This window comes from Glossina fuscipes, unplaced genomic scaffold (assembly GCF_014805625.2).
Source record: "Glossina fuscipes isolate IAEA_lab_2018 unplaced genomic scaffold, Yale_Gfus_2 60, whole genome shotgun sequence".
Classification (NCBI taxonomy): Eukaryota; Metazoa; Arthropoda; class Insecta; order Diptera; family Glossinidae; genus Glossina; species Glossina fuscipes.
This window is the reverse complement of record NW_023998432.1, coordinates 4,745,933-4,772,738: the sequence shown is the minus strand read 5'-3', so window position 1 is coordinate 4,772,738 and position 26,806 is coordinate 4,745,933. Positions and strand designations below refer to the sequence as shown.

Genomic DNA, 26,806 nt, shown 5'->3' with positions numbered 1-26,806 from the left:
CACTTTTACAGTCACCACAGTAGATAATGTGAGTACTGTTTGCAACAAATAAAAATAAGAAAATGCGTTCTTAATAATATCGAATTTTTGGGCCAATATCGCTATTTGAGCCCGACAGTCAGTCAGTCTATTTTCGACAAATGTCGATGTAGAAGGCTGAGGCTTAATAAAAGTTCACAGATCAAACTTTAAATGGACAAGGGGCTCTCTAAGATACAAATAGCTTTTATACTTTGTTTTTATTCTGTAACGAATATAGTTTTCTGAAAATCTGCCTACCATTGCAAGAAAAGTAGTGGAAAAATTTGTTTTTTATTTTGTGTATTTACTTTAGTACTAAAGTACTATTTAACTAAATAAATTAACAGTCAATTGGTTCTTAGAAGTAAATCTTAAGCTAATTATTATTGAAAATTAATATAAAGTATAAAAGAACCTGTAAAGAAAAGAAAAAAAAACCATACCCAACAATTAAATAATAATTCATGTATAAATAAATAAGCAAGAAAAAAAAAGCATGCACACAGCTGGTATAGAGGCACACCAGCAACCGGTACAGGTTCAAGTTGCAAGTGCGAAAGCTTGGCAACCGACAACAGTAAACAACATCACTTAATTTTCGAATCATAAAGAGATGTTGAAGTTATTTTAATAGACTTTAAAGAATCCGACATTGATATTAAGTGATAGACATCATTTAAGTTTTTGTTAACAACTCTGAACGGGTTAAACAGATCATAATTATATTCACATGGAATTAAAGTGCCTAGAGAAGCGGTTACAGACACTAAAGCTTATCTCACAAAGTAATATGGACGAATCGATAGTACCATTTATTAACTTAATTAAGAAGTAAACAAGAAGAATAAATCTACGTTTCTCAAGTGACGATAATGATATCAGAATCAACCTATTTTCATAAGAAAGAAGAGAGACAAGCAGGTCCCAACCCAAATAACTAAGGGCAAACAGCAAGAATTGCTTGTGAATGGATTCAATTAAATCCGCATAACACCACACATACTCAAGTATTGGTGTAACTAAGCTCAAGTCAAGTGTGGACCAGGGTTTACTCAAAAAGAGCTAAAAGTGCAAATTAAAATATAATCTTCGGTTGAATATAAACCCTAAATCGATGAACGAATCAACGTTTTGCAACTTGTGTTAATCTATATAATACTCAATATTGAATGACTTCCTTCTTAAGAAAGAAAGCTCCTTGCAGGTTTGTAACCAAATAATTGAAGTCAATTTGAAGCTGATACGATTGCGATTCCAAGGAGAAGGAAGAAAACAGTTTAACGTCGTCAGCGTACATTAAGATCTGCCTGGATTTATTCACCGAGGGGAGATCATTAATATATAAATTGAATAAAAGGGGTTCTAAATGGCTGCCTGGAGGGACGCCAGACATCGCGGGAAATTTATCCGAGGTTATAAAGTCAAACAGAGCCTTGAATGATCCCTTATGCAGGTAAAAACTTATCCAGTTCACTAAGTGGAAAGGGAAGCCGGAGGCGTCGAGTTTGAAGATCAATAAGTTATGGTTAATTAAGTGAAACGCCTTGCTAAAATCGGTCTATACGACTGCGAGAGCGACTAGAAAAGGCTTTGAAAACGTGAAAACTAAGCAGTAGATCTTCGTTTCAGAAAGCCTTGCTGCAATGGAGAAATATATAATTTGAGAACAAAAGCTGAATGCTGACTAACAATTCGCTCAAACTCTCAACTTAGCGATGCGTCTATAGTTCTCAACATGATATTTATTTCCACATTTCTGAATTGAAATAAGGAAACTATTCTTCGAACACAAAGACAAAACAACTGATATCAAAGACTCATTAAAAACCCTTGCAATAAGATCACATAGCTCGACAGACCATGATTTATGTACACATGATGAAATCCCATCAGGTCCAGGCTCATAACTACACCTGAAACCATCTAATTTTGAAACAACCAAGTTAGGAATCAAAACCAAGTTAGGTATCGGATGGAGATAGTTACTAGTTAAATCGGAATTAGCTGCTGAAAAACTTCGTCGGGGGTATTCAGTAAAGAGATTTGACATTTCAATATCACCAGAGGACTCAGAGCCATTAAAAGAAACATGCGAAGAATATATGGTGATTTTGCTTTCGAAGTTGACAAACTTGACAAACTATTTAGCATTAATAAACAGCGAGGATTTTATCAACTGAAGGTATATGCAGTAACATTGGTGCTTGAGGTAATTAAATGTATGTCTTGCAGAATAGGCGAAATCGTCGTAAGCAGAATCGTTTTTCGTAAATTTTTTGAAAAGTTTATTTTCCTATTCTCGTAACATCTAATTGCGTTGTTGAATCATGGCGGGCACCTCCTTCAAGGGCGCGGTTGTTTGATCGACACGGATCTAATACATTATAGATTTAAGCTGTAAAATATTAGTTTTGTTGAAATTATAATGTTTATATGAGGAAGTTGGATTTGCCATATTAGAGTATTTCGACGGATTATCATGCCTGCAATAGAAGGAAATACAAAATGGTGGATGATACGGATCCAAGTAAACTAAAAGGAGGAAAGCGATTTACAATTACTTCCAAGATATTGGCAAAGCAAAGATATAGCAGTCGGCGCTTATAATTAGGAGTACGGTAGTATTGCAGTAAATTACGATCAAATAATTCATTGAAAAACACAATAGCTCTATCAGATTTTGAAGTGGGGCCGTACAGCCAGAATTATCACTGTAACACCAAATGACCTGTGGCAAATTGTAGTCCCCCAACTGAATGACTACATCAATAGGTTTAGAGCTTCCAACTACGTGACAAATATTATTATTATTATTATTATTATAAACTTAGCCAGAGAATAAATTCTATGACTAAAGTCTTAAAGCACTAGCATCTAAGGCTTTCGGCTTTATTAAAAACTCTACCGCACTTGAGATTTGAACCCAGCTAGTTGAAAACGTGACAAATAAGAGCAGCATGTTTCTTATAAATGGAGATATCCGCATTTGAGGGAATGTCGGAGCTGTTTACTGGAAATTTTCGTCGAAATAAATTCAACGTCAGGAAGAGTAGAAAATTCAAATGAATAGGACGGGACTTCAGCAGACCTGAAAAGAATTGTGAGAAAGTTTCAACGAATGTAAGTCAGGCTTTAACCAAGTTTCAGTGAAAGCCAAACAGGAAAACTCCATGGTCTCTGAATTTAGGGAAGTGGAGCGAATTTTTGAGTTAAACCACGTAGCATTTTGGTAAATGAAAGTTACTTTTATTTTTTTGAAGGTGGAAGAGCTACCGAATTAGTATTACGGGCTCGATCCCGAGGAATACATTTTTTAATTAAGGATCCTACTGGCCACAATGGTTCGTGCAAAAAATTTCCATGTTTTCATTCGGAACTAACACTTTAAAAGCCGAGATAACTCAAAGTTGAGATGGAGCCAATTTGAAAATGCTTGCACACTTCAAATTAACGGAATTTGCAGCCAGATAACTTTTTTTTTATCGACAGAGGTGTCAGGCGCCAGTCTTCACACGATTGTTGTCTTTCTGGGGCTAGTGCAGTCAAACAGGCGTCGCCCCTAGTAAAAACCAAAGATTTCATAGGTAGAGAGTTTTGGGGTGGTGAGAAAATAGGCGGAGTGGTTACACTCGTACGTGCAGCTTGTGCGACTATCGCCCCATGGTGAGCAGCAGACACACGCGAACAACCAGTGGGAGAAGCAGATGTGATATTTTCATTAATATTTTTTGGAGATGTACAGACTGAATGGCAACGCTTGGAGGAGATCCCTGGTCATTTGTCAATTCAGCATTGCTAAAACGAGTTGGACTACCCAGCTTATTTGTAATTTATTTATTACCGGCTGACTCGGCAATAGCGGAGACGGTAAAGTTCTTTGTTGGCAAGGATGGGAGTACTCACATGAGCCGACGAATAAGATTTAGGTGAAGCCGGAGGTGAAATACCAAACGCCACACTACGAGATGGCCTTTTACAGGCTGACGGAGAAGATGAGTGCTCTAGAAAACGACACCCATCGAACATTGTCTTGATCTTTTATAATTTGCAACACAAAGTCACGAAATTTTTGCTTAAACCCAGTACTCCGTGAAAAGCTTATAAAAGTCAATGTCCCACTTCCTACAGTCAGGTCATGACCAACATAATCCTTTCGAAGGACCTAGTATTTCGTCTGCAACAAAGCACACACCTGCACACTTTGCACGACAAAAATGCTTGTAACGTCAAGAAGGAGTGAATCGTTCAGAATCAGGGCCTATATCGACGTGATGTTAATAGACACTCCATGTCAGAAAGCAAAAAACAAAACAAAATAGAAAGTGTGAAAAAAGAAAAAAAAAAAGTTTGTCACGTACTCAAAAATGACTTCTCAAATTAGACGCAAACTATTAAAGACACAATAAACAAAGATCTAGCCAGGAGAAAAACTGTAAACTCGCAAAAAACAAAAAAGAGATCTATTGACGAGAGCACGAAGTGCTGATCGCAAAAACCAAAATGAATATAACGAGAAAAAGTTCAATATAGTTCAATTAATTTGGACACTTTTATACTTTTATAATTGATTACTTTTTAAACGTCTCCAAAGCAATAAAGCAATAAGCCAAAAAAAAAAGGTGCAAAGTCTCCTCACAAAAAGTAAAACAGTACGACAACAGCGCACGCGCAGACTTGCCAAACTGATGATTGTGTGTGGTATCAGTTGAATCCTTGAACGAAACATATTTGCACTTCTGCATAGGATGAAAATTTAGTGAAATAAAACAGAACGTAGCATACGTATGTCGCATACGGGAAAATATGTAGGCTAGATAAGACTCCAACAGATTTTTTTAAAAAACTTGAAGAGAGCAAATGGAAAACATTGTTGAAAGTTATTTATGAGCATTCTGCTTAAATTAAAGAAAGAAGAGTCAACTTATTTGGAAGAATCACGGAAATTGGAAATGAATCTCAGAAGCTTACTCTTTTTTTAAATAGTTGGAGATTTAGTTAAATTTTAGTTAGCGCGCACATATTAAATATTTTGTATATCACGACATTGCGAATGTCTGTAGTTTTAAATTTGAATTTTGAACATGCACAGCGAATTCGCATATACGGTTTATTTTTTATATGAATTTTTAGAGCTTCGACCTTCCTAGTAACGTACGCATGGATCCACATAGCTAAATTGGTTTAACATTTTTCGCTGATCCGAAGTTCACGAATACGAATTCTGGTTGAGACAGCCGGAGCAATAATATGTATGCAACATCACATCTTAAATAATGCGTCTCAAAATAGACATGTTAAGCAAATGGAAAGATCGAAGATCAAATTTAAATGAACGACAAGAGTGCATAAAACCGAGTTGATGTTTTAACTCTTCACTAGTGTACTATTTCTAAGTCTTTTCTACTCGCTTCAAGCACTATTTCGTGCCACAAATCCGTTTGCAACAACATAAAGTTTCCACCTGCGTGTGCTCACTGACCTTTTTTGTTCATTGAAAACAGATTTCGCAATAGTGAAATTTAGTTACTACTTGGAATATACCCAAACCTACCTTAAGATTAAAGTGAAGGAAATTCCATTTATCTTGGATTGCATTTTTTAGTATCGATTAATAGAGTGTATATGTTATTATATTATATACTCAGAATGGTGACGAGAACAAATTTTCGAGCTCGTTTAGTTCCAACCCTTTCAGCGGACAGACGAAAGACAGGTAAATAAGTTCGTATAAAAATTTGCTAAGTCTAATACGCCCTCTCTTCTAATTGTGAAAATTGATGGAATTATCTAAGAAAATGTAGAAATTTTTTAGGAGCCGAGTAAAAGAAAATAACAGCTAGCTCATACTCCAGCCATCGGCCTACAATTTGAAAGCTGGTAACGATATCTCAAACTCTGTAGTTTTACTCTAGTATTTGAGACATAGTTTTACTGCTTATTCGCTTTTTCTTACCTTTCCTTTTACACGATATGTTTATATACAGTTACTCAATATATTAAGTTTCAATAGACGTGGTTTATAATTAGAGTATACGAATCTTGATGTTTCTTTATTCTCAAATCACTCTCTCAAATAAAGTTTGTGAATGGATATGATATGCTTGAAACTCTAAATGAGATAAAAAAACTAAAACAAGAAAAAAAGTTTGAAATATCAGCACATTTTGATCAACAATCTGTGAGCAAAAATTTATAGATTGTTGTTGCTTGTTGTAAAAGAACATATTCATTTAATTAGCCAACCGAATTCCAATCCAGTCTTTTGTTTTAAATATAAAAATTGGTTAATAAACATTTTAATAAAGACAAAAAACCTTTAGTAAAGAAACCTTTAGTAAACCATTTTAGTAAAGAAAAAAAATTTTAATACATCGGTCAATAAGACCAGTGACTGAGTAAAAAAAACGTTTTTTTCCAAAACTCTTCTTAACTCATCAATACGATCTCCTTCGGGACTGATCCAATGCTTCTCTAGAATTTCATCGCTTTTTTATATAACGATAGTTCAAGATTCCCAAAAACATGTTTCAGTTTGTGCAATAACTTCGTCAATTGATCCAAATTTTATTCCCTATTTATAAAATAAAAAGACTTGGATTTTCGACTTTGATTTTGCAATTTTAACTTTATTTGTTTGTAGGGGAGTTGGTTTACAAAAGAAAAATGTCCTTATCACTTAAGACTGTAATGAACAAAAACTAGCACAGCGACATGAATGATCGCCTTTAGTTCCGAATTCGATTATGATTTCGCGTTCGTGGTTTCACGAATTAAAATATTATTCCTTTGCTCATGAAAACAAATACTTTGTATTACGGTAGCCAATCACAAAGAAGTACCTTTGTGGCCTACTATATACTACACCTATCCCTTCAAGTAGTTATTTAGGGATAGCTACTAAGCCAACTGTTCCTTATTCGTGTAGTCGCCAAACTGGGGTAAGTGACTTTGCTGAGCTAGTTGGCTCCCTAGTCCTACGGTCCTAACAGTCAATTAGGGAGAGCGGCTTAGCGAAGTCAGCCATCTCCTATCAGTAGGGTCAAATAGCTGAAGTAAGTGGCTAAGATATGCCAGCTACTCCCTGTCTGTATGGTCCAGTAAAATTTTTCTTTTAGTACTACAAATCTTACCTTCTCGGATATCGCAACGCATCTAATGACCGATAGGGGTGTATCATGGGCTTTTATAATACAGATAAACGTAGCTCTGCCGTTACCTTAAGTGTGGGTTTGCGTTTACATTCAATGTTAACAATATTCAATGTTAGCAAATCGATTTAGCGATCTATAAGTGTGTATGTTCCTCCGCCCAACACAAGAAGGGAAGTATCAAGCAAAGGGTTTAGTATCAAGCGATTATGATTCTCTGTCTAGTAACAACAATATCGAAATGACACAAAGCGACCACAAGTGTCGGTTGAATGTTGAAACTTAGTGAAACTAATATGGAGAATATCAGAGGACATTTATATACATGGTAGCACCGGTACTAATCCATTTATGCGTCAATCCAACGATTTAAACGGAAAGAAATATGAAAAAATTGATATTTAATAAAAGTTTCATGTAGCCAAGGGATAAGAAAATCAAAATCAAGTTTTTGTTCGGTATTATATTTTGCTCAGCGTAAGTTTCGGTTAGCTTGAAAACATTTTGATAAAGGTTGCGAATACATAACTTTTGTGCACTTGAAATAGTTCATTTCACAATTTACTTTTTCATTATTTTTTTACAATTCTAACAAAGTCGTACAGAAAATAAGCTTTAATGTTTAAATCGATCCAAATCCCTTACGGATCGCCGGCTATAGTTTTACGAATTTCGATTGCATACGTTTGAAACTTGACAGCAATATTTGAGACAGATATTACTACATTACAGAAAGCATCAGCAATCTTTTTTTAGGTTGTACGTAAAGATATGGGCGATAGAAAACGTTCAGAAAAGCTGAAAACAATTTGAAGCGAAACGATGGTCTTCATAGAAGAAATCCATTCGATAATCAACAAAACTCAACGCAATGATTATGTACATTTTATTAACTCTTGTTCACTTCAACGATGGAAGAAAATTATTTTCTAACCTTTGCATTAAGAATCGTTTCCTGTTATTTATTTTGAAAAAATAAATAAAAAATAAAGCACAAGCTTCACATTCACATTATGTAAAATAGGACGGTATCATACAGAAATAAACACAAAATCAAGGAAGTCGTTTTCTCGGTGCTATAATTTTATAGTATTTAATTAAATTTTACTTCTCAATTTTTAAAAGAGAAAATAAATGAAAAATTCAGCTCAAACAAATAAAAAAAAAATTGAATCAGTTTCGATTGAATCTTCTGTGATTCATAAGTTAATAAACAAGAAAGAGATATTTCTTCGATATAGTGTTTTGGTCGGTGTGCAGCTTTTACCGCTACTGCCAGATAAAAAATCGAGTATCCAAGTTTAACAGAGGCTACGTGATCTAAATATTTTAAACTTGACAGACATTCAAACTTGAATCTAAATACTTGTGACTTTACGCATAAACAAGTGATAGCTAATAGGCTTTTTCGTCCCATTTTTTTGTGTCACGAAACTGTCTTTTGTATTGTCGATTCTACAAAGTAAACTTGATTACCCGTACTAATTCTTGGTAAGTTAACCGGTTATGATTAGTTTACATCCCAGCTTGTTAAAAGTAGCCTGCTCCGCAAGGGGTCGAGGTAAAAATAGTATTAAATGAAGATGATTTTAATAAATTCTTGAAAAGTTGTGATGAAGTAAAACGTAAGGGTTTGAAGTCGCTAAACAGAAAGTACTTAGAATCTTACATTTTCGTTCTCAGTTGAGGATATAGCTGTTGACATAAATGATTCCCTCCATGGTTTACATGGTTAAATTCCAAGAATATGGCAGATGCGGAAAATGGTTGCGACAATGCTGCTGCCTCTATTAGTGGAGTTGATAAAACTGTCAATCCAGACCAGACGTATGAAAATGTTGACGATCATCGGGTCATCTAAATTCCGATCTGTTCTTTTATGAGTATAACAAAAAATTCAATTTTCCTGAGGGCCAAATAACTTTTTGGCAATGACCAAAATGTTAACAAGTTCTTTAAAGACAATGATTTGCATTCCAAATCCCTAAAGGCATGTATCCCCGGTAATTTCACATCAAAATGCAAACACTCCCACTTCCGTTAAAGAACATGAAATAATGAATAAGGCTCAGTCCGAAATACAAGTCAAGTCTGTCATTGGATTGTACATCCGATAACAGTAAATTTATGCGTACAAACAGCGTTAAATTTAGCTCAATGAAAAAGTTTTTTTTAAAGTTATAAAATTTAATTTCCGTATACTGCCGTTAGACAACTTGATGACGTATTTAAAACTATATTTGAAATGTGGCAAACGCGTCCCAGTGTCTTAAACGTCTCGTTAAAAGTACTCCCCCTAAATCGAAGATTATTTGTAATAAGTATAAGTCCATTGAGATGGAAAAACTTCTTAATGAAAACTTCGACCCCTCTCTAAACTTTACTTGTTAAAATATCTACTTTAGAATCTATCTTCGATAAGCTACAAGAATCTGTGTCAAATAGCAGTTTAAGACCCCCCAATAACTACAAGTGAGCTGCCTTTTGTAATATAATAATCAAGACTTCAGACGCAATGCCTACTCTCTGGATAATTTTCTAAGCTCCAAGGCAACTGATTTTGCTAATTACAGTCAGACTTTCTTATCTGATGAGGATGTATCAAATTTGAACGTCTCAAGTTATATTTCGGTCCACAAATACCGTGTCAATGGACACGGTTGCGTTGCCGCCCTTATTAAGCAAAGAATATGCCCTAAGCTGATTCCATATAAATTTTTGGCAGATACAGTCATTGTCGAAACTAGGTCGTTTAAGCCTATAATGGTGTTAGCATCCTGTTACTTTCTACCAAATATATCTATCCAAATCTTTCGGGATGACAGGCAAAGATTGTGTGGCTTTCTAGAAAGCTTTCAAAATGTAGCTCTTGCTGGAGATTTCAATAAGAGACATTCTTCTCTTGGTGATCCAGTCTCAAATAGCACTGGTGAGAGTCTTTTTAATATTACAAACTCTAGTACTTCAAATTGCCTGAATAAATCGATGCCGTCTTCCCTCACTCCAACGGTAGTTCTACTGTTGGCAGTGTTCCAGACGTAGCTTTTTCCAACTCGAATCGTCTAATATATGAATGGACTGAATGAATGTGGCAAAAATCTTGATAAAACCGCGGTAGGTCTATTTAAAGGACACAAATTTCATAGAGAAGGAAAGATTTAGGAGGTTTTTGTGGACTCAAAAACCCATTCCTCCTCGGTCCTTTGCATACTGGACGCATATATCTATCCTCATGTGCATAAACGATATTTCTTCCACAACAACAAGCGAAAACAGGTGAAATTATTAGGTGGAGCTAGGCCGACTATTAAATACCCTACATTATATTGGCTAATATAATTTTTATTTTGCCATAGAACACAAAAATTATATTCTGTTTTTATATGAACTTATGAAACTACACAATAAAAATTATACCTCAAATAAAGGCTTACTCTCCGTAAGAATGGTTGTACCCAAGAGGGCCCAAAATGGAGGTTCGTGTCCAAAATTCAGCATAGTTAATTATTACGTCAAATTACTATTATAGACCGATCTTCATCAAAAAATATAAAAACTTAAGCCATTCTGCCCTAAAAAACAAAACCTTTCGTGCAATTCCTTATGTAAGGTAGGATCCAAAATTAGGCGTATGTGGTCCAAATTTTGTAGAGTTAATTGTACGCTACGCCACTTGTGGTACAGGGTATATTAAGTTAGGGTGGACGTATGTAACACACAGAGAGTCTTCAGATAGATCCATCTTTTATTATACCGATGGACTCAGAATCATAATCTGAATTAATCTAAGCCTTTCTGTCCGTCTAATGACTGCCCATCTGTAAATCTAAAATATTTTGATGAAATTTGGTACAGTGACGTGTTTTGACCCAAAAATGAACGCTATTGAAAATGGTTCCAATTGCTCTATTTTTTCGACAACACCTCATAAAACGCCCTCTTTTGAAAAGTCGTTATATGGGAAAACATTGCCAATTTCTTGGCAAAAGTGGCTAAGTAGTAATATTTCAGCTTTCCCAGTTGGTGCGAAAGCTTTGTATCAGCTGGCAGTTTTTTGAACACGCCCTCATATAACCGTCCCTAAGGAAGTTAGCGCTTTATACAGTAAAAAGATCCAATTTTTCATGGTGAAAATTAGCTCATAATAGTAAATTGACAAAGAAATTTACCTTACCGAATTTGGACCACGTAGATCTATTTTTTGGTTATTACTGCATAGAAGGATTCTTATGAAACATAAACTTTTATATGCCCCAAAAGGCTAATTGTTAATTTTTTTGTGATGAAAATTTGTTTGTAAATAAATAAAAAAATTGGGTGGACCTAATTTAAACTACCTGGGTATATTTCTTGGCCGCACTTATTATAAAATGTTCCATGAGTAGCAAGTCATTCGGAAAACAACTCAATTTCTAACATTTTATGATGGCAATTAATTCACAATAGCGTGTCAGCAAAAAAATTAATGGTGTGCATTTGGATTACGTAGGTCTATTTTTTGCTCAAACGAAATATATATACGTGCTACCACGAAGCGCAAACTCTTATATGGAGAGAAAATGTAACCTGGTAATACGCGGGCTTTCGTAACAGTTATGTCTTCGTGTGAAAATAATGTGTGCTTTCAGGTATATTAGTATCAAAACAAGCGAATAACCGTCCTAGGCGAGTGAGGGTGTTTGAAGGTCGACGTTGCCCGACTGTAATGTTCTTCGTTGTTTTATCTTAAATTACTGTTATAATTGGATTTTTATCATGCTTTTTGTCATGTGAACTACAGTTCTCGTTTTATAAGAGTGGGCTCAAAAGTTGCCCCAGCCGGACCAAAGTTTTCGCACCAATTTGGAATGTCCATATACCTTTACTTACGCACGAGAAATTTTGAAAATTGCAATTTTTTCGTAATCGATCTAAGCTCGTGTATCCGTCTAATGTCTGGTCGCACACTTGGACGCAATTTTAAAGCTATTTTATTGGAGTTTGATACATTGACGTGTTGTAACTTAAGGATGTACAATGTTTGATGTTGGTTTGTTTCAGTCTTGAGGCCTTTTTCTGAAAAGTCGTTATATGGGAAGTGGTCGAAAAAGTTTACAGAGCAGTACCATCCGATACTGATGAATGGTGCGGTACAGCTCAATCAGCTGAGCATCTTAATTTCGTATCCGAAAAATTTGGTACCCCAGAATAAATAGTAGTTAACCGACTATCACCATATCGCTGCCTCCTAATCAAGAAGAACTCCTTCATCATTCTTTCTAAACATCACGTATACTATCACTTCATCACTAAACAAACCAGTTTCATCAAACCAACATGATATAAGCCCAAGACTAAAACAGGAAGCTCAGCAAGATGGTATAAGAGCATCACCACTGTATTACAAAATTCCGTTGGCGCTAATTAAAACTAGTATTGAATATAACTCATCAACCGCATTTAGACTCTGAAAACGTGGATTTGAACATCCTTGCCAAATTTTGCGCTTGCATGTTACTACAATTAAATCGTCTATATAATTTTTATATGGCAATAGAATGTCACCACTAATACACCGAAAGTACGCTTTCTTGACAAATGCGAGCAATCAATTCTATCTACACTTAACCTCTCTTTCCTATGATTAAAGCAGTGTATGTGTTTGTGAAAATGCCTTAAATAATAAACTTGCGAAGAAATACATATTTCATACCCCAGAAAAAATGCATTTCATTCTTTTTTCTTGCATATATATGTGAATCTGATGGGTTGAAATAAACGGCACAAGTAAAAATTATCAGTTATTCCTTAAGTTTTTATAACTTCAAACGAATTAGATTTGCTCATATATATGCAAAGCATAACTGTACTGTAATTTTGTCTTCTTTGTACTTATACTGTGGGGATATTAAAACACTTGAGTCACCAGATAGGGAAGAAGTTTATATATAATATTAAACATTCAGTAAACATGTGCCAATGGTCGCGCCTCCTTCCGTGTAAGGGAACTATCATTGTGAAGCGATAATAGCCTGTAAAATGTTTGCAAAATTGATGTTTCCTCAATTATAACATTAGTTACAAGTGCAACCCTGTATGTAAAATTGTAGAAGGTAAGGTTGATAAATTCACCAACGGGGGATGACGGGCGAGAAGAACATTGGCAAGCCTGAAACATTGGCATGCGTGCAGTAAACAAAAAGAAAATGGCGTAAAACGGAAAAGAAAGAAGAGGAAGATACGAAGAACGATTTTGGGATTTTCAGGGGAGGAGATGTGAAAAACTGGAGGGAATATAAAAAAGGTGAAGAATTACGAGAAATTGGATATTGTAGTAATAACTTTCTCGTGTCTGTGCTTCGACTATGGAAAAATTAAATTTAGCATATGGGAATATTGCCTTTTCTTGCAATTCCGATAGTATATGTAGTGAACTTTGTCTTGTTTTAAAATAAAGAGCAAAATTAAATATGTGCGACTTTAAGTGTGTAAGATAATATATTATTATTATTATTATTTTAATTTTAGACTAATGAATTGAATTCTTAGACTAAAAAAAAGACATTGAGCACTAGCAACACAGGCTATCGGCTCAAGGTAATATAAGTTGTGTAATTTGAGAAATCAACCGGGGTATAATTTAATTGTGGATGGACTCCAAATAGATAACGAACGTGATGGCAATCGCTATTATCTAAATTAGACCTTGAGAAGACTTGAACCTTGTATATTATAATATGAATGGAGAAACAAATTACAACAATAAGAGCAATAGCAACTAGTTGAAACATACTTTCAGCTGAGTTGCTCATTGATACATAGATTATATATGAATATTCTGTTAGAGATGGTGATGATGAATTCATATTTTAAGTTGGTAACAATAATTACATCGTTTAAGCTACTTAATTGCACTAACCTAATAACAAACTGAATTATATAACAAGCGCTAAAGGAAAACAGCACAAAAGAAACCAAGTGCGCTCTATTCCAATTTCATGTAAAACGAAGCATTTTAAACGTCGTAATCTGTTGTGGTACCTTTACCAATAACAACATATATAACAACTTCAGCCTCATGCTCATTACGTGAGGCTGCGTCAATATTACGCGGTAAATATACACCTTATGACTTTGTTTCTTTATTTCTTTTTTATAAATGCTTACATATGCCATAACTAGTGCTGTATGTCATAAATTTTGTAATTCTAAACGTTCAGTAGGCATTCTATTTTCTGCAATATCTTTTTTATAGGATATAATCAATAAAAAATAAAAAATTTATTTTTTTGCCACTAAATAAATTTTTACAATGTTTTTATGGTCATGAAAAATATATAAAATAGCATTAGTTCTTTTATTGTTTTGAGGAAAGTAGTGTAGGGGACATGCGCTTCAATTTCGGGGTCTCCCGTGAGCAAGAGTTTATTTATGTTTTTGAAAAAGAAAATTGGTTTATAAACCAATAGATCTTTCCTCAAGGCTTTCCAGCGAATATCACTGGATTTATTTCTCCGGAATACAGCACAAAGTGAGCATAAGAATCACTCAGTCTAAAATTTACGTTGACCAACATTACTAAATTATTTGTTAACATTGTTTAACAACATTTCACTTAAGTTTCACAAATTTAAGCTTTCTTGTTTTGTTTTTGTTTATATCTAAAACAATTCTATTAACGGTTAGATACTTTCTATTTTTTCGAATACTTACATTTAAATGTTGCAAATAAAATAAATAGGCAGTCACTTTCATTTACTGTTGGTGGATACAGCAACACTTACCTATGTGCCAACGTATTCATCTTTATTGCACACCCTTTTTAATTGTTATTATTTTTATTATGTGTTATAAACTAATTTAAAGCTTGAACAAACCCACATATTTTAAGCATATAAAACCTACAGAGAGTGATAAATCGCCAAGCAGATAGACATGGGTATCTGTGTTACCATTAGTAGATCAGTGCAGCCTCCTCAGCTTTACTTCGTCACTTTTCAGCTGATGTAATTGTCTGCAAATTTTTGCGCTTAAATCAATCGCACCTCGTCTTGCGACTCTTTATGTGTCTACAAATAAAATTTAGTAACCGCTATAGTAGATTCTTATCAATAGAAAGAATAACAAAATTTTGAAAACTTAGCTGTAGACTTTGGCTCGAACAAAAGTTCTTATGGGTGATAATGCATGATAGTAATCAGTATTTATTTGTGGTTCTTATGTGAGCGCCAATCATTTAAATCGCAAAGCTATTAAGATAATGTTGTTTTGCGAAAATAAAAACAAATAGTGCAAAAGGTTATTAAGTTTGGCCTTCATGTAGAGGCAATTAAAAGTGCATTTCGTATACGTACAGTTCAATTTACACATATATAGCCCCCATGCGAACTATCAACCTGCTTTTTGGTGTGCTTATCTTTATTCGTCCACACAAGTGCCTCAAAAATGTAATACGTACGTATACGCATTTTTCCCATCAGCGTAAGGTTTTCAATCGATTTAACCAACTAACGGCCTGTCTATCTCCTTTTCTTATCATTATAGATAATATATATATCATATAGGTATATATATATCATATAAATCATATCCACTTAAAAGGAGGAGACAATTTTACATTAGCTGTAAGAAACTACATATCCATGGGCTCGAGACGTATGGTTAATATTACAAAAGCTTTGAATACGTGAAAGCACCTTTCATAGGTGACTTTGCTGTTAACTTCTTTGAAGAGTCGTACGCTACTATCGATATTGAATCCAATAATTTAATATATCCTGTAGAATCCTTTAACGTCGACTACATTCTCGAATGAAAAAACGATCAGTACGCTGAAGTTCTCAAATTCGCCTGGGCCATGCTTGTATTATCAGAGGCTCGACCGATCTTTTTCATATTTCTTCATATTTCTTTTGTAATTGTCTTCAATAATTGTCGAAGTATGCTCTACATTCATGTTAGACTTCTCATTTTTGTACATGCGCGTAACATTATATATTATTTTTTACTTATATAGTATGCATATGTGATATCTACCCAAATGTGTAAACGTATGTATGCGTGCGTATATATATATAATTCCCTTTCTATTTTCCAATGAATAGAAAAAATGTTCTTTGCAATACAGCTTTAATTTAAAGAAAATTTCTATAGTTACACTATTTTATACATAAATACTCGTAAGTAAGACTTTCTGATTATATGATCCTTAGGTATTGAAATATCGATTTAGCAGCTACTCACTGAAATAATGAGATAAATGGGGATATACAAGTTCTTAATTGATAGCTAAAAATTAAGTTTAGAAATGGTAGCGGACGGTCCACAAACGCACTTAAACTGTAAAATTTGCAAATTGTACTTTGCGAGTTGTAGCGAATCCTGGAGCTCCTTACATTTATTTTTTAGAGTTTTGTAAACATTTCATTTAAGAATGATCGTGAAGGAGAATGCGTATCAAAGAAGCAGCGTAAAAGCTAGTAACAGTTGCACATTTTTTTACACTCCTTTTGAGCGTAGTGCTGACTGTCAGTATCATTCGCTTACTTTGGGATCTGTTGAGAGGAGGGATAGTGAAATATCACTTTTTAAAAACGATTGAAAGCATAGCACGTCAAATCATTTTCAGGAAACGAATTGGAAAGGTAGGCACAAACTTATAATTTCACTTTATCGGATGACTGAAAAGAGTAGGAAAAGAGATGAAAATACGTACTTTACTTCACCACACATTACGTAAAAAAAAAATCAGATAATCCGCTCTTCTGCGGTTTATGAGAAAGAGGGAGAAAGAGACGTGGAACATAGAATACTACATCGTTCCAAGCCAACCTACTGACACGGAAACTCATATAATAATTAACATTATTTTTACAAATTTTTACAACCAAGAAGAAAGTTTAATTAAGTTTACGAATTTAAATCTTAAGAAAAAAGTATAATAACAATAAAATCCGCCTGAGTAGCCGAAGGGGAGGAATCTCGACTAGCAAGTCAATGGTCGTGGGTTCGAATCTCAAGTGCGGTAGAGTTTTTAATAAAAAGCCGATAGCCTTAGATGCCAGTGCTTTTAAGAGTTTAGTCTTAGAATTTATTTCTCTGGCGAAATTAATAATAATAATAATAATAATAACAATAAAATACTGATGACCGTATTATGTGCGAATTAGAAATTTCTGTTAAACTCAATGAAAATTCTTAAAATAGTTGATTTCCTTATTTCTTTTCGCTTGTTTGGTACTTGGGTTACCAAGAAGAGTTAATCGTGGTAAACTTTTCTAATTTTTACAATTAAGTTTATTTTACCATTACATATACGAGCTTTGCCTTGCTCTTGTTTATTAGTACTTACAATTGCGGGACGACTGTTAGTTATGGTCCCAGTTTGTGCAAAAAAAAAGAGTGTAAAAAGGTTCAATTATTCAGTGCGGTAGAATCTGATATATTGACTGCGAGAAACTTTTCCACGGACGATATGAGGTGTTGTTTTGTAATTCTACTAATTCTTTTAGTTACTCGGACTTTTTGGAATGATCCGCGAAGAAATATTCCACCGCTTAGGCAATACACTCAACTTGGCTATGTCCCTGTAGGTCTCAACAAGTTGTCTACTTCCACTTTTATGAATGGGAATAAGGAAACTACTCTTCCAACATGAAGGGAAAATACCTAAATTCAAAGGACGGTTAAAAATCTTTGAGATAACACCACATAACTCGACGGCGTAGGATTTAAGTACGCATGATGGAATTCCATTAGGTCCAGGCGCACAACTATATTTTAGAGAGCTCAACCCTTTAAACACCTCATTTTCAGAAGTAACCAAATTGGGAATTGAAACCAGATTAGTTATGGGATATGGATAGTTGTTTATAAATCGGTCGAAGAGTTTTGTCGGAAGTATTCAGCAAAGAGATTTGAGATTTCACAATCATCCGAGGAATCAGAGCCATTAAAAAAAACATGCGAAGGATGTGTGGAAATTCTTCTTTTTGAGTTAACAAATTTAAAAAAGTATTTAGGATTAGCAAACAGAGAGGATTTAATGAACTGCAAATATCTGCAATAATAATGGTGGTTGAGGGAGTTAAATCTATGCCATGCCACGGAGTAAGCAAAATAGTCAAGAGCAGAGCCATTTTTCGAATATTTTTTGAATAAGTTGTTTTTTCTGTTCTTGTAATATTTAATTGTCCTATTAAACCACGGGGGACACCTGCTTCGAGCTCGGCACTACTTGATCGGAACAGATGCAGCAATAGCTAGATTTAATGTTTTGTAGAACGATGATAATAAACTTGCAATACTTCCAGTTGAGAAATCAAGCCTTATAGGTGAAAGGTGATATTTTAGCAATACAATATTGATTTTATGAAAATCGTAATATTTATTTGGAAAAGTTGGATTTGGAATTAAAACAGTTCAACGAACCATCATGCTTGTGATGAAGGGAAATACACATTGCTGGATGATAAGGATCCTCAGATATACTAAAAGGTGGACAACGATTAGCATTAATCTCACGGGAATTGGCAAAGCAGAGATCAAGCAGTCTACCATTGGAATTAGGGGTACGATTATATTGAACCAAATTATGATCAAATAATTTGTTAAAGAACACAACAGCTCTATCAGACGTTGAAGTAGGAATCAAAGAGCCAGAATAATCACTGTCACACCAAGTGAATTTTGGCAAATTGAAGTCTCCCAATACAACTACCAAATCGGTGGGTTTCGGCTGCTCGACCGCTTCACAAATGAGGACAGCCTGTTTCTTGTAAATGGAGATATCAAAATTTGGGGGAATATAGGAGCAGGTTATAAATAGTTGTTTGTTAGGCATTTTCACTCGAATAACGATAAATTCAACATTATGAGCAGTAGGAAATTCAATTAATTTGGACGGAAATGACGAAGATATGGCAATTAATACACCACCGCCAATGCGATCCAATCAATCATTTCTGAAAACCTGGAAGGAATTGTGGAAAAGTTCAGACGAATGTAGATCAGGTTTTAATCAAGTTTCAGTGAAGGCCAAACAGGAGAACTCCGTGCGCACTGAATTTAGGAAGGTACAACAAATTTTTGAATTTAGACCCCCAACACTTTGATAAATGAGAGATAGTGAGCATGAAGAAACATTTATTTTTTTGAACTGGTTTAGTATTACGAGGACAATCACGAGGAATAAATTCCTTTATTAAGGATCCAACTGGCCACAGTGGTTTATCAAACAACATATCGCTGTTTTCAGTCGAACAAAAATTTTAAAAGAAGCGATTGCTATAGATTGAGAAGGAGCCAATTTAAAAATACTAACCCGCTTTGGATTGACTGATGGGACTTTCGCCGCCAGATAACTTTTTATGTTATCCACAGATGTATCAGGTGCCAGTCTTGACACAAATATTACTCTTCTAGGAGAAACTGCCGTCAAGCAAATGTCTTTATAGCTAGGAGCAGTAGGGTTCACGACTGGGGAGTTTTGTGTTGGGGAGAATATAGATGTGGTTGCCAAAGCAGCAGCTTACGCGACGTGCCCAGTTTGGTGACCACCGTTCGCACTCGAACAGCCAGGGGGAGAGGATGATTTTTATTACTTTTTATGAGTTTTAGGCGATGACGCCTGAGTCGAGTGAGTGACGCCACTAGGAGGCGATACTCTTGCCACTTCAGCATAACTTAAACCAGAAGGACTTGCCGGTTTATTTGTAACCTTTTTGTTACAGACCGACTCAGCGATATCAGAAACGCTGACGTTCGTCGAGGACATTATGGAAGCGCTAACTTTCACTAACGAATCGAACTTAAGAGGAATTAGAGGTGACGTACCACACGTTACGCTACGAGTTGTGATTTTATTAGCTTGGGTAGAAGAGGAGTGCTCAATAAAACGACAATCATCAAACCTAGTTTTAATGATCTGAAACTTTTTGCCACAAGGAGCCGAGATTTTTAATCAACTCAAAGAAACTATTTCTCGTCTCCGTGAACAATTTCGAGAAGTCTATGCCCCTTTTCCTACAGTCAGGACATGACCATCGCAATCCCTTCGAGGGGTTAACAATTGCATCAGCAGCACGGCTGATAATACCGGCACACTTTACATGGCCAAAGCGATCGCAAAGCCAACACGAAAGGAATCTTTTAGATTCCGGGCTCGTTTTCACTCGACAAGGTGTATATAAACACTCCATGACCATTTTAAAAGACAGAAGTGTATTATGAAGAACAGACAGACAATTTGCAAAAAAATCCTCAACACAAAAATTTAACAACCAATTTGAGCAAAACTACTCTGTTACGTTGACACTGTAACAAGATATCAAAGGCAACACAAACTACAAACACCGAAAAAATAAAGAGAGAAAAAACAAAAAGAAGGGAGATTTATATCAGAGCTCAAAATTTTTGTTTGTAAAAATTGAAATGAATCAAAGCGTAAAGACAAAATACTTGTTTTACTGTAAATTCACTCACTTTCTTCTCAAAGTATATTATAAATTCATACACAATAAGGCAAAATAGCCACGAAATTCAACAAGAAATTAAAATATTATTGGCCGAAAAAAAATATATACGACTATACCGCGCGCACAGAGTTGCTATACTATACTATAAATAAGAGTTGTAGCTGGGATTCATCTACCGCGCCGACGTGTTTAGTGTGTGATCCCTCTCTCCGGCACAACTGCTTATCGACTCGTTTTTAACTTGCGTATCTACTCAGCGTTTTACCCTAAGTGAGAATTTTGCATCGGGTCAATGTGCTCAAGCTGTAATACCTGGCATCTTACACCATTCATTACTTGTTCTATCGCTCTCTGTCAAACCTGTTCATTCATTATAAGATTTTCAAGAGGGCAAACACTAACCTAATTATTAGTTGTTTATATGGGAATATACCTCGGATATCTCACGTTGTGTAGACTCCGAGCTCCAGTTCCTAAAGAGGACATTTCACCATTTCTTAAATATTATTCCCAATTATAACTGATTATCTTGTCATAAAACAAAAGACTGGGGTTAGCCATGATTTTGTATGGAAGATCTCTTAAAGAGATTATCTATAACCATTACTTTCGAACTGTTGACAGTATTGATTATGGAATTTTTTTTAAGTTTATACTAAAGCGATACAAAACTGAGAAAAGGGTTGCAAATAAATGCAAAGTAGCCAGCAACAAAATTTTCTCCATGAGTAATGAGCAGTATATTCTACGGCAAGTCAAAACGGAACCGTTTTTAAGTCCATCGAAAATCGCAGAAATTGCCGAAAGGGATTTGGAAAAAAATTTTGCCCACAAGCAATAAGAACTACATTAAAACAACACGGCTGATTTCACTGGTAGAAGAGCAAGGCATAAACCAAATATCAACAAAAGAAATCAAAAAGCAAAATTTCAGTTCGCCAGGGAACACCAGTGGAAAGCTGTTTCACTTAGGGACAACGTGCTATTCACTGACGAAAGCAAGTTCGACCGGTTTGGCTCGGATAACAGCCCCTACGTATGGAAGTTAAATTAAGCGTTCCTTGCCTGAAATATCAGGCGAAAAGTAAAACACGGTGGTGGGTCTTTAGTGATATAGCGTTCGTTTTCAGCGCCTGGACCCGGTGTAATGCATTTTGATGAGGGCATTAGGGATCAGCACATGCCCTTAATATTTTGAAAGAACGCTTGCTCGTTTGCAAGGAAACAGTTGTTCTTGGTAAAGACTTTTGTTTTTACCAAGCTAGAGACGTTAAGCATAAGGGTTATAATGGGCGATTCGATACTGGTTGTTATATAATTATCCGTATGTCATGAACGCACAAACCCAGAGTCCAGGTAGAAACCTTATCGAGAATTTGTTGAGCTATCTCGATAGGAAAATTCGTTAGCACTCTAACAGTTCTCAGAACGATTTGAAGAGAGCTGTTCAAGTTGAATGGCAAAAAGTTGAACCGAGCTTTTGAGAAAAACTTGTTTAAGGTATGCCATTTAAGATGGTGATAATAAACAAAGGCATGCATACTATGTATCAACGTTTGAGAAAAAACATCAAAGTTAGATATAGTGTACAAATTTGGCTGGGATTTTTACAGTTCCACTTTAAAAAGTGTGAGTTTTGCTGTTTTTTCAATTTATTCATAAAATGAGCTAACAAAATTTATGATGTTTTTTAAACTGTAATATGAAATAAATAAAAGATGTAATAAATACGCACGAGTTTCGTTTCTTCGCAAATACATCGAAAAAAACTACTTACACATTTTCAGGCAGCGTAATCGGGTTGTCAGCGCCCTTCTTTATCTTATAACGATTGTCATCCGCGAAGTTTGATCCCCTTCCATCAAATGGTGGAAGATGTTGTGGCAAAGCTTAATACTGCTTAACACTTTTATATTAATTAGCACTAAACGATTACATATTAACATTTAAAAATATACTGGTTAACTTTTATTATTCAAGCTTATTTTTTAGATGGGGAGTAAATATGTTTTTGTTTTCATTTTTCTACACATTTTTTCATTTACTACAGCTGTTTTTCTTATAGCTGTCTCCTTCTTCTGCTGCTGCAGCTCTACCATTCCTAACTGAGAACAACCACTACTAGACAAAATGTGTGCTATTTATTCGGGAAATTTTACAAATATGAGAGAGTAGATTTAGCAGCTGTTGTACATACGTGAAGCAAAACTAGCCGAAAAATAAAAGCGTAAGCTAGCTTTCAGATAGGCTATTAAACTTAGCACAGACATTGCGCAGACGGACAGACGGAAATACCGAAATTTTTAGATTGATTCACATTTTGGTACCGACCATGTATTTATCGACTTTGTAGGGTTTCTGAGGGTCATATTTGCATATTACAATTGAATACACCAACCTTGTGTCGATGGAAATAAAAGAAAACTTATATAAGATTGAAAATTTCTAGTTGTTTTAAAAAGTCTTCATTTTTTACGAAAAACATGTATTGATTTGATAATCCTTTTTTGAGCAGCTAAAGCTATTCCTACTTATCTTAAAATGAAAATAAAAATGCGTTCGCTCTCATAATATGCAAAGCTTGACGTGGGTTACGTTCCACTGTCTTAAAGTTTTATTATTCTTCACTTACTTTCAATACAAAAAAACTATAGATCCGAGTCTTTTTTGTTATATATGGGCTTACTTTTACCTTTATATAGGGTTAGGTCTATCAAATAGGTCGACACGATGCAAATTTGGTGCGAGTAATTTTTGTGTTAAATGGATCCTAGGAACCTATTTACATTATAAAATATTAAAAATTAACTTTGCCATATGAAGCTTTAGATTTCATAGGAACGGTTATATAGGAGGGGATGGAAGAAGAAATTGCTTCATCCGATCCAAAATTTGCACATGAGTTTAGTGGGCCGAAATATACCTACCCAGCGGCTTCCGTGGAGAAAGCTTAAAATTTTTTTTATATAACCAAAGTAAGTTTTATGAGAAGTGGCCACAAAACTGGTCTGATCGAAACCAATTTTTGTAGTGTCTGACTTTGGGCCTAAGCATGTCAGTGCCCTAAGTATTGTTAGAATATCTCAAAAGTTGCGATCTGTAGGTTGAACACAAATTAGATGGATAGGCGTCAGATAGACAGACCGTCGGATGCGTAGACCGACAAAGTGGGAGGCAGTTCAGATTCATTTTATAAATCGATTTGTATAATAGAAGGGGGTCTGTCTTAAGCCTTTCTGCACACAACCGCTGTACCACAAATGGTGAAGGATACAAAAAAGAAAAACGAATTTCGCAATGAAAATAAAATTCTTCATATTGAGATAAAACAAAATTTACACTAAGGGAAACAGGGACTTTTATTTCAACGAAAGAGATATTTTACAAATTTCGTTTCGACGAAATAAACAGTGAAGATTTTACAAACTGTTTACCAAAAATTGAACATGTGCTCCGCACTTTCCACAAGACAGTACTTTCTGATTATCAAATCTAAAGGTGACTCACACACGATTTCTCCGCTTTTCATAGAGATGAAACAGTTTTTGAACTAATTCATCCTTATATTACATTTAAGGAAAGCATATATAAGTGACCAGCAAGCTTTGGTATAAAAGGAGTATGCGTGCATATATAACGTACAGAATTTTTCCAAAAACCAACTTCCGAGATTCACTCTTGGAAGCCAAAAGAGGGCCTTTTTTGCCTTTAGGTACTATTCCAATTTGTAAAGACATTTATTTTTAGCGCCTTTATTTTACTTCTGACCACTTCCATGAGCAGAAAGAAATGAAAGTATATCTAAGGACGTACAAATTATAAAAAGGCTACCTATTGCGCGGACTTATATTTAATTTATGCGATAAAATTAGAAATTTGAATCTTGTGCGGTTATTAAGTCTTCTTCGTTAAAACTTACGACTTCCTATGACTAGTTTTATCAAAGCTGAGCTCGAGTGTCAAGTTCTTTATTATTTGCCATATCCTTAGGACTTTGCGCCATTATTTTTTTTTTCATTGTTGCAACATGTGCGTGGTGAAGTACTCTCGAAAATTCCGTCCGATCCAATCCTTTTTCAAAATGTTGCGTTTCTGGGCCGAAACTTGTCAGTGCACCAAAATTTTGTCCCAATACTTTAAAACGACAGAGGACAGACATATCTATTTATAAATTAGAAAGTTGATTTATTTTTAGCGGTTATGGACGGCGTAGACGTCCACACAAACTTAGGACAACCTTAATCGGAAGTCGTCTAGGGTATTATTACTACAACGGCCTAAAGGCCTATTAGTTGGCTTATATGGGAGCTTACACTGTACGCAGAAGCTATTCTAGCAGAAAGTAGAAAGTAGGAAACATTAAATTTTAATTCTTTTTGGTTGCCACCCCTTCAATCAGTTCCCCTCAAGTAAGCAACTCCCAACCTTCCATCTCAATTTTTGCAATCATGAGTGTTCCTACAACGCAAATCAAGCATGAGCATATCTTCGCAAAATGTTACATTAGACAAGTACACATAAATCTTCTTAAGCCTCTGATGCGTGTTTCTGCATGCCTTAAACAGAGGGACAACCTTTATCGCGTCATGGGTACGCTGGATGTATTAAATTTTCTACAAATGACGCAAATTTATTTTTTGTTATTTTAAGGTGGAATATGTAAAGACGATGTAATAATCTTTAACGTGTAACGTGTGACTTTTATGTTGGTTAAGAGGTGAGATTGGCTCAAAGTTAAAAAGCGGCGGTAAACCGCCGTATTTCTATTATTTTAAATTTATTTATAGTTCTATTTAACTGTCAAACTTATATAAATGTTATTCTTGTTTTTTTATGTGGGCATATACAGATATAGCGATCTATTGCTTTATGCAAAGTGACGACTGCATAACATGTTCATATGTATGTAGGCGATAGGCACGGCGTATTTTTACCTGCGGTAGATTATTTGGGTTGGGTGTGTAAGTTTTTAAATAAAATAATGAAAAAGAAATAATTCCGAATCAGTTTTCATTAAAGTATGACCAACAGACTGTTTTGTTGTTTCATTATATTGTGTGAGATTTTTTTTCTAGTTCTTGTAGATATCTATTGAATCTCATGTTAAATGTCAACCGTACTCTGTAGCATTACTTAACCAAAAGGGAAAAGTAAACTTTAAAAATCAACGGTGAGAAAATGTTTGAAAGAAATATACTGCAAACATATTTACAAGAGTTGTCGTAGTTAGTCATTGTTATTATTGTAAAATTAGTTATCAAACTTCATGAACGATCTATTGGCCAATCGCAGAATTAATAAACAAATTGAAAAGTTTATGTTATGCAAAAATTATGAAAAACTATAAAAATCTATACTATAATAAAATACTATAATCGCTCTAAAGGGTGTACACTTGAGTTACTCGCACCTTTAATTTGCGGAGTTTTTTTGAAATTGCAGATAAAGCGGAAAATATAAAGCTTAAGAGATAAAAATTTAGAAGTGTATCGATCGTTAGGGTCATTACATTTTACTATAAGGCAGTCATTTTCGGCATTTGTCGGTATACATAGATGCAATAATTACACATACCATTGGTTACAGAATACAAAAGAATTTGCCATTCCATTTCAACGCATTTTGAGCTCCGGATTCTCCAAAATACCGAGTTCATCGTTCTATTATTTTGACAGTTAGGTAGATGCAGAAGGGAACGAAACCTAAATCTTTCGCTAAACTTCAAGTTTTTCGTTCGAAAAAAAGTTAAGTGTTAAACAATAGCGCACGATCTCCTTTTATAGAACAGGTCAGGAGGTCTACTCTGTCAATCACAATGAGATCAATCATTTTGGACAGACGTCTTTAGGAGCTTGTCGGATTGCAATAACATATTGTAGTCCCAAGTTTTGGAGTTTTTGTTTTTTGTGTCAATTTTCAATTTGAATATTTTAAAGTTGTCAGATGTAAAAAAAACTTTTTTAGTAAAAAGAAGACTTTTAACTTTAAAAGCGTTGTGCACACTTATCACTGGTAGTTCTGCAAAATATAAAAGCAAACGGTATTGAAAAATTAACAAAATAAGAATAAAACAAGTCTCTTGCTAAATTCTGTTAAATCAAAACTAAAAAAGGACAAGACAAGAACAAGTCAAATATTTTGGAAATGTGCTTAGTTCTGTCTGAAAAACTAACGAAGCGCGAA

General features: G+C 34.8%; 1 protein-coding gene across 4 annotated transcripts in view; it reads left to right on the top strand.

Moving 5' to 3' along the window:
* LOC119637707 (cuticle protein 16.5) overlaps positions 1–26,806 on the top strand; it is a 136,644-nt gene that overhangs the window by 63,554 nt on the left and 46,284 nt on the right. The window contains exon 1 of one of the 4 annotated variants that reach the window (XM_038033910.1): positions 13,517–13,636. The exons of 2 other annotated variants lie outside the window; for them this stretch is intronic. In XM_038033910.1, the coding sequence (XP_037889838.1) occupies positions 13,619–13,636 (18 nt within the window). In that variant the 5' untranslated portion in view covers positions 13,517–13,618. Of the gene's footprint in view, positions 1–13,516; positions 13,637–13,698; positions 14,262–26,806 lie in introns of those variants that run through there. One more of the 4 variants, XM_038033911.1, reaches the window with a different exon arrangement.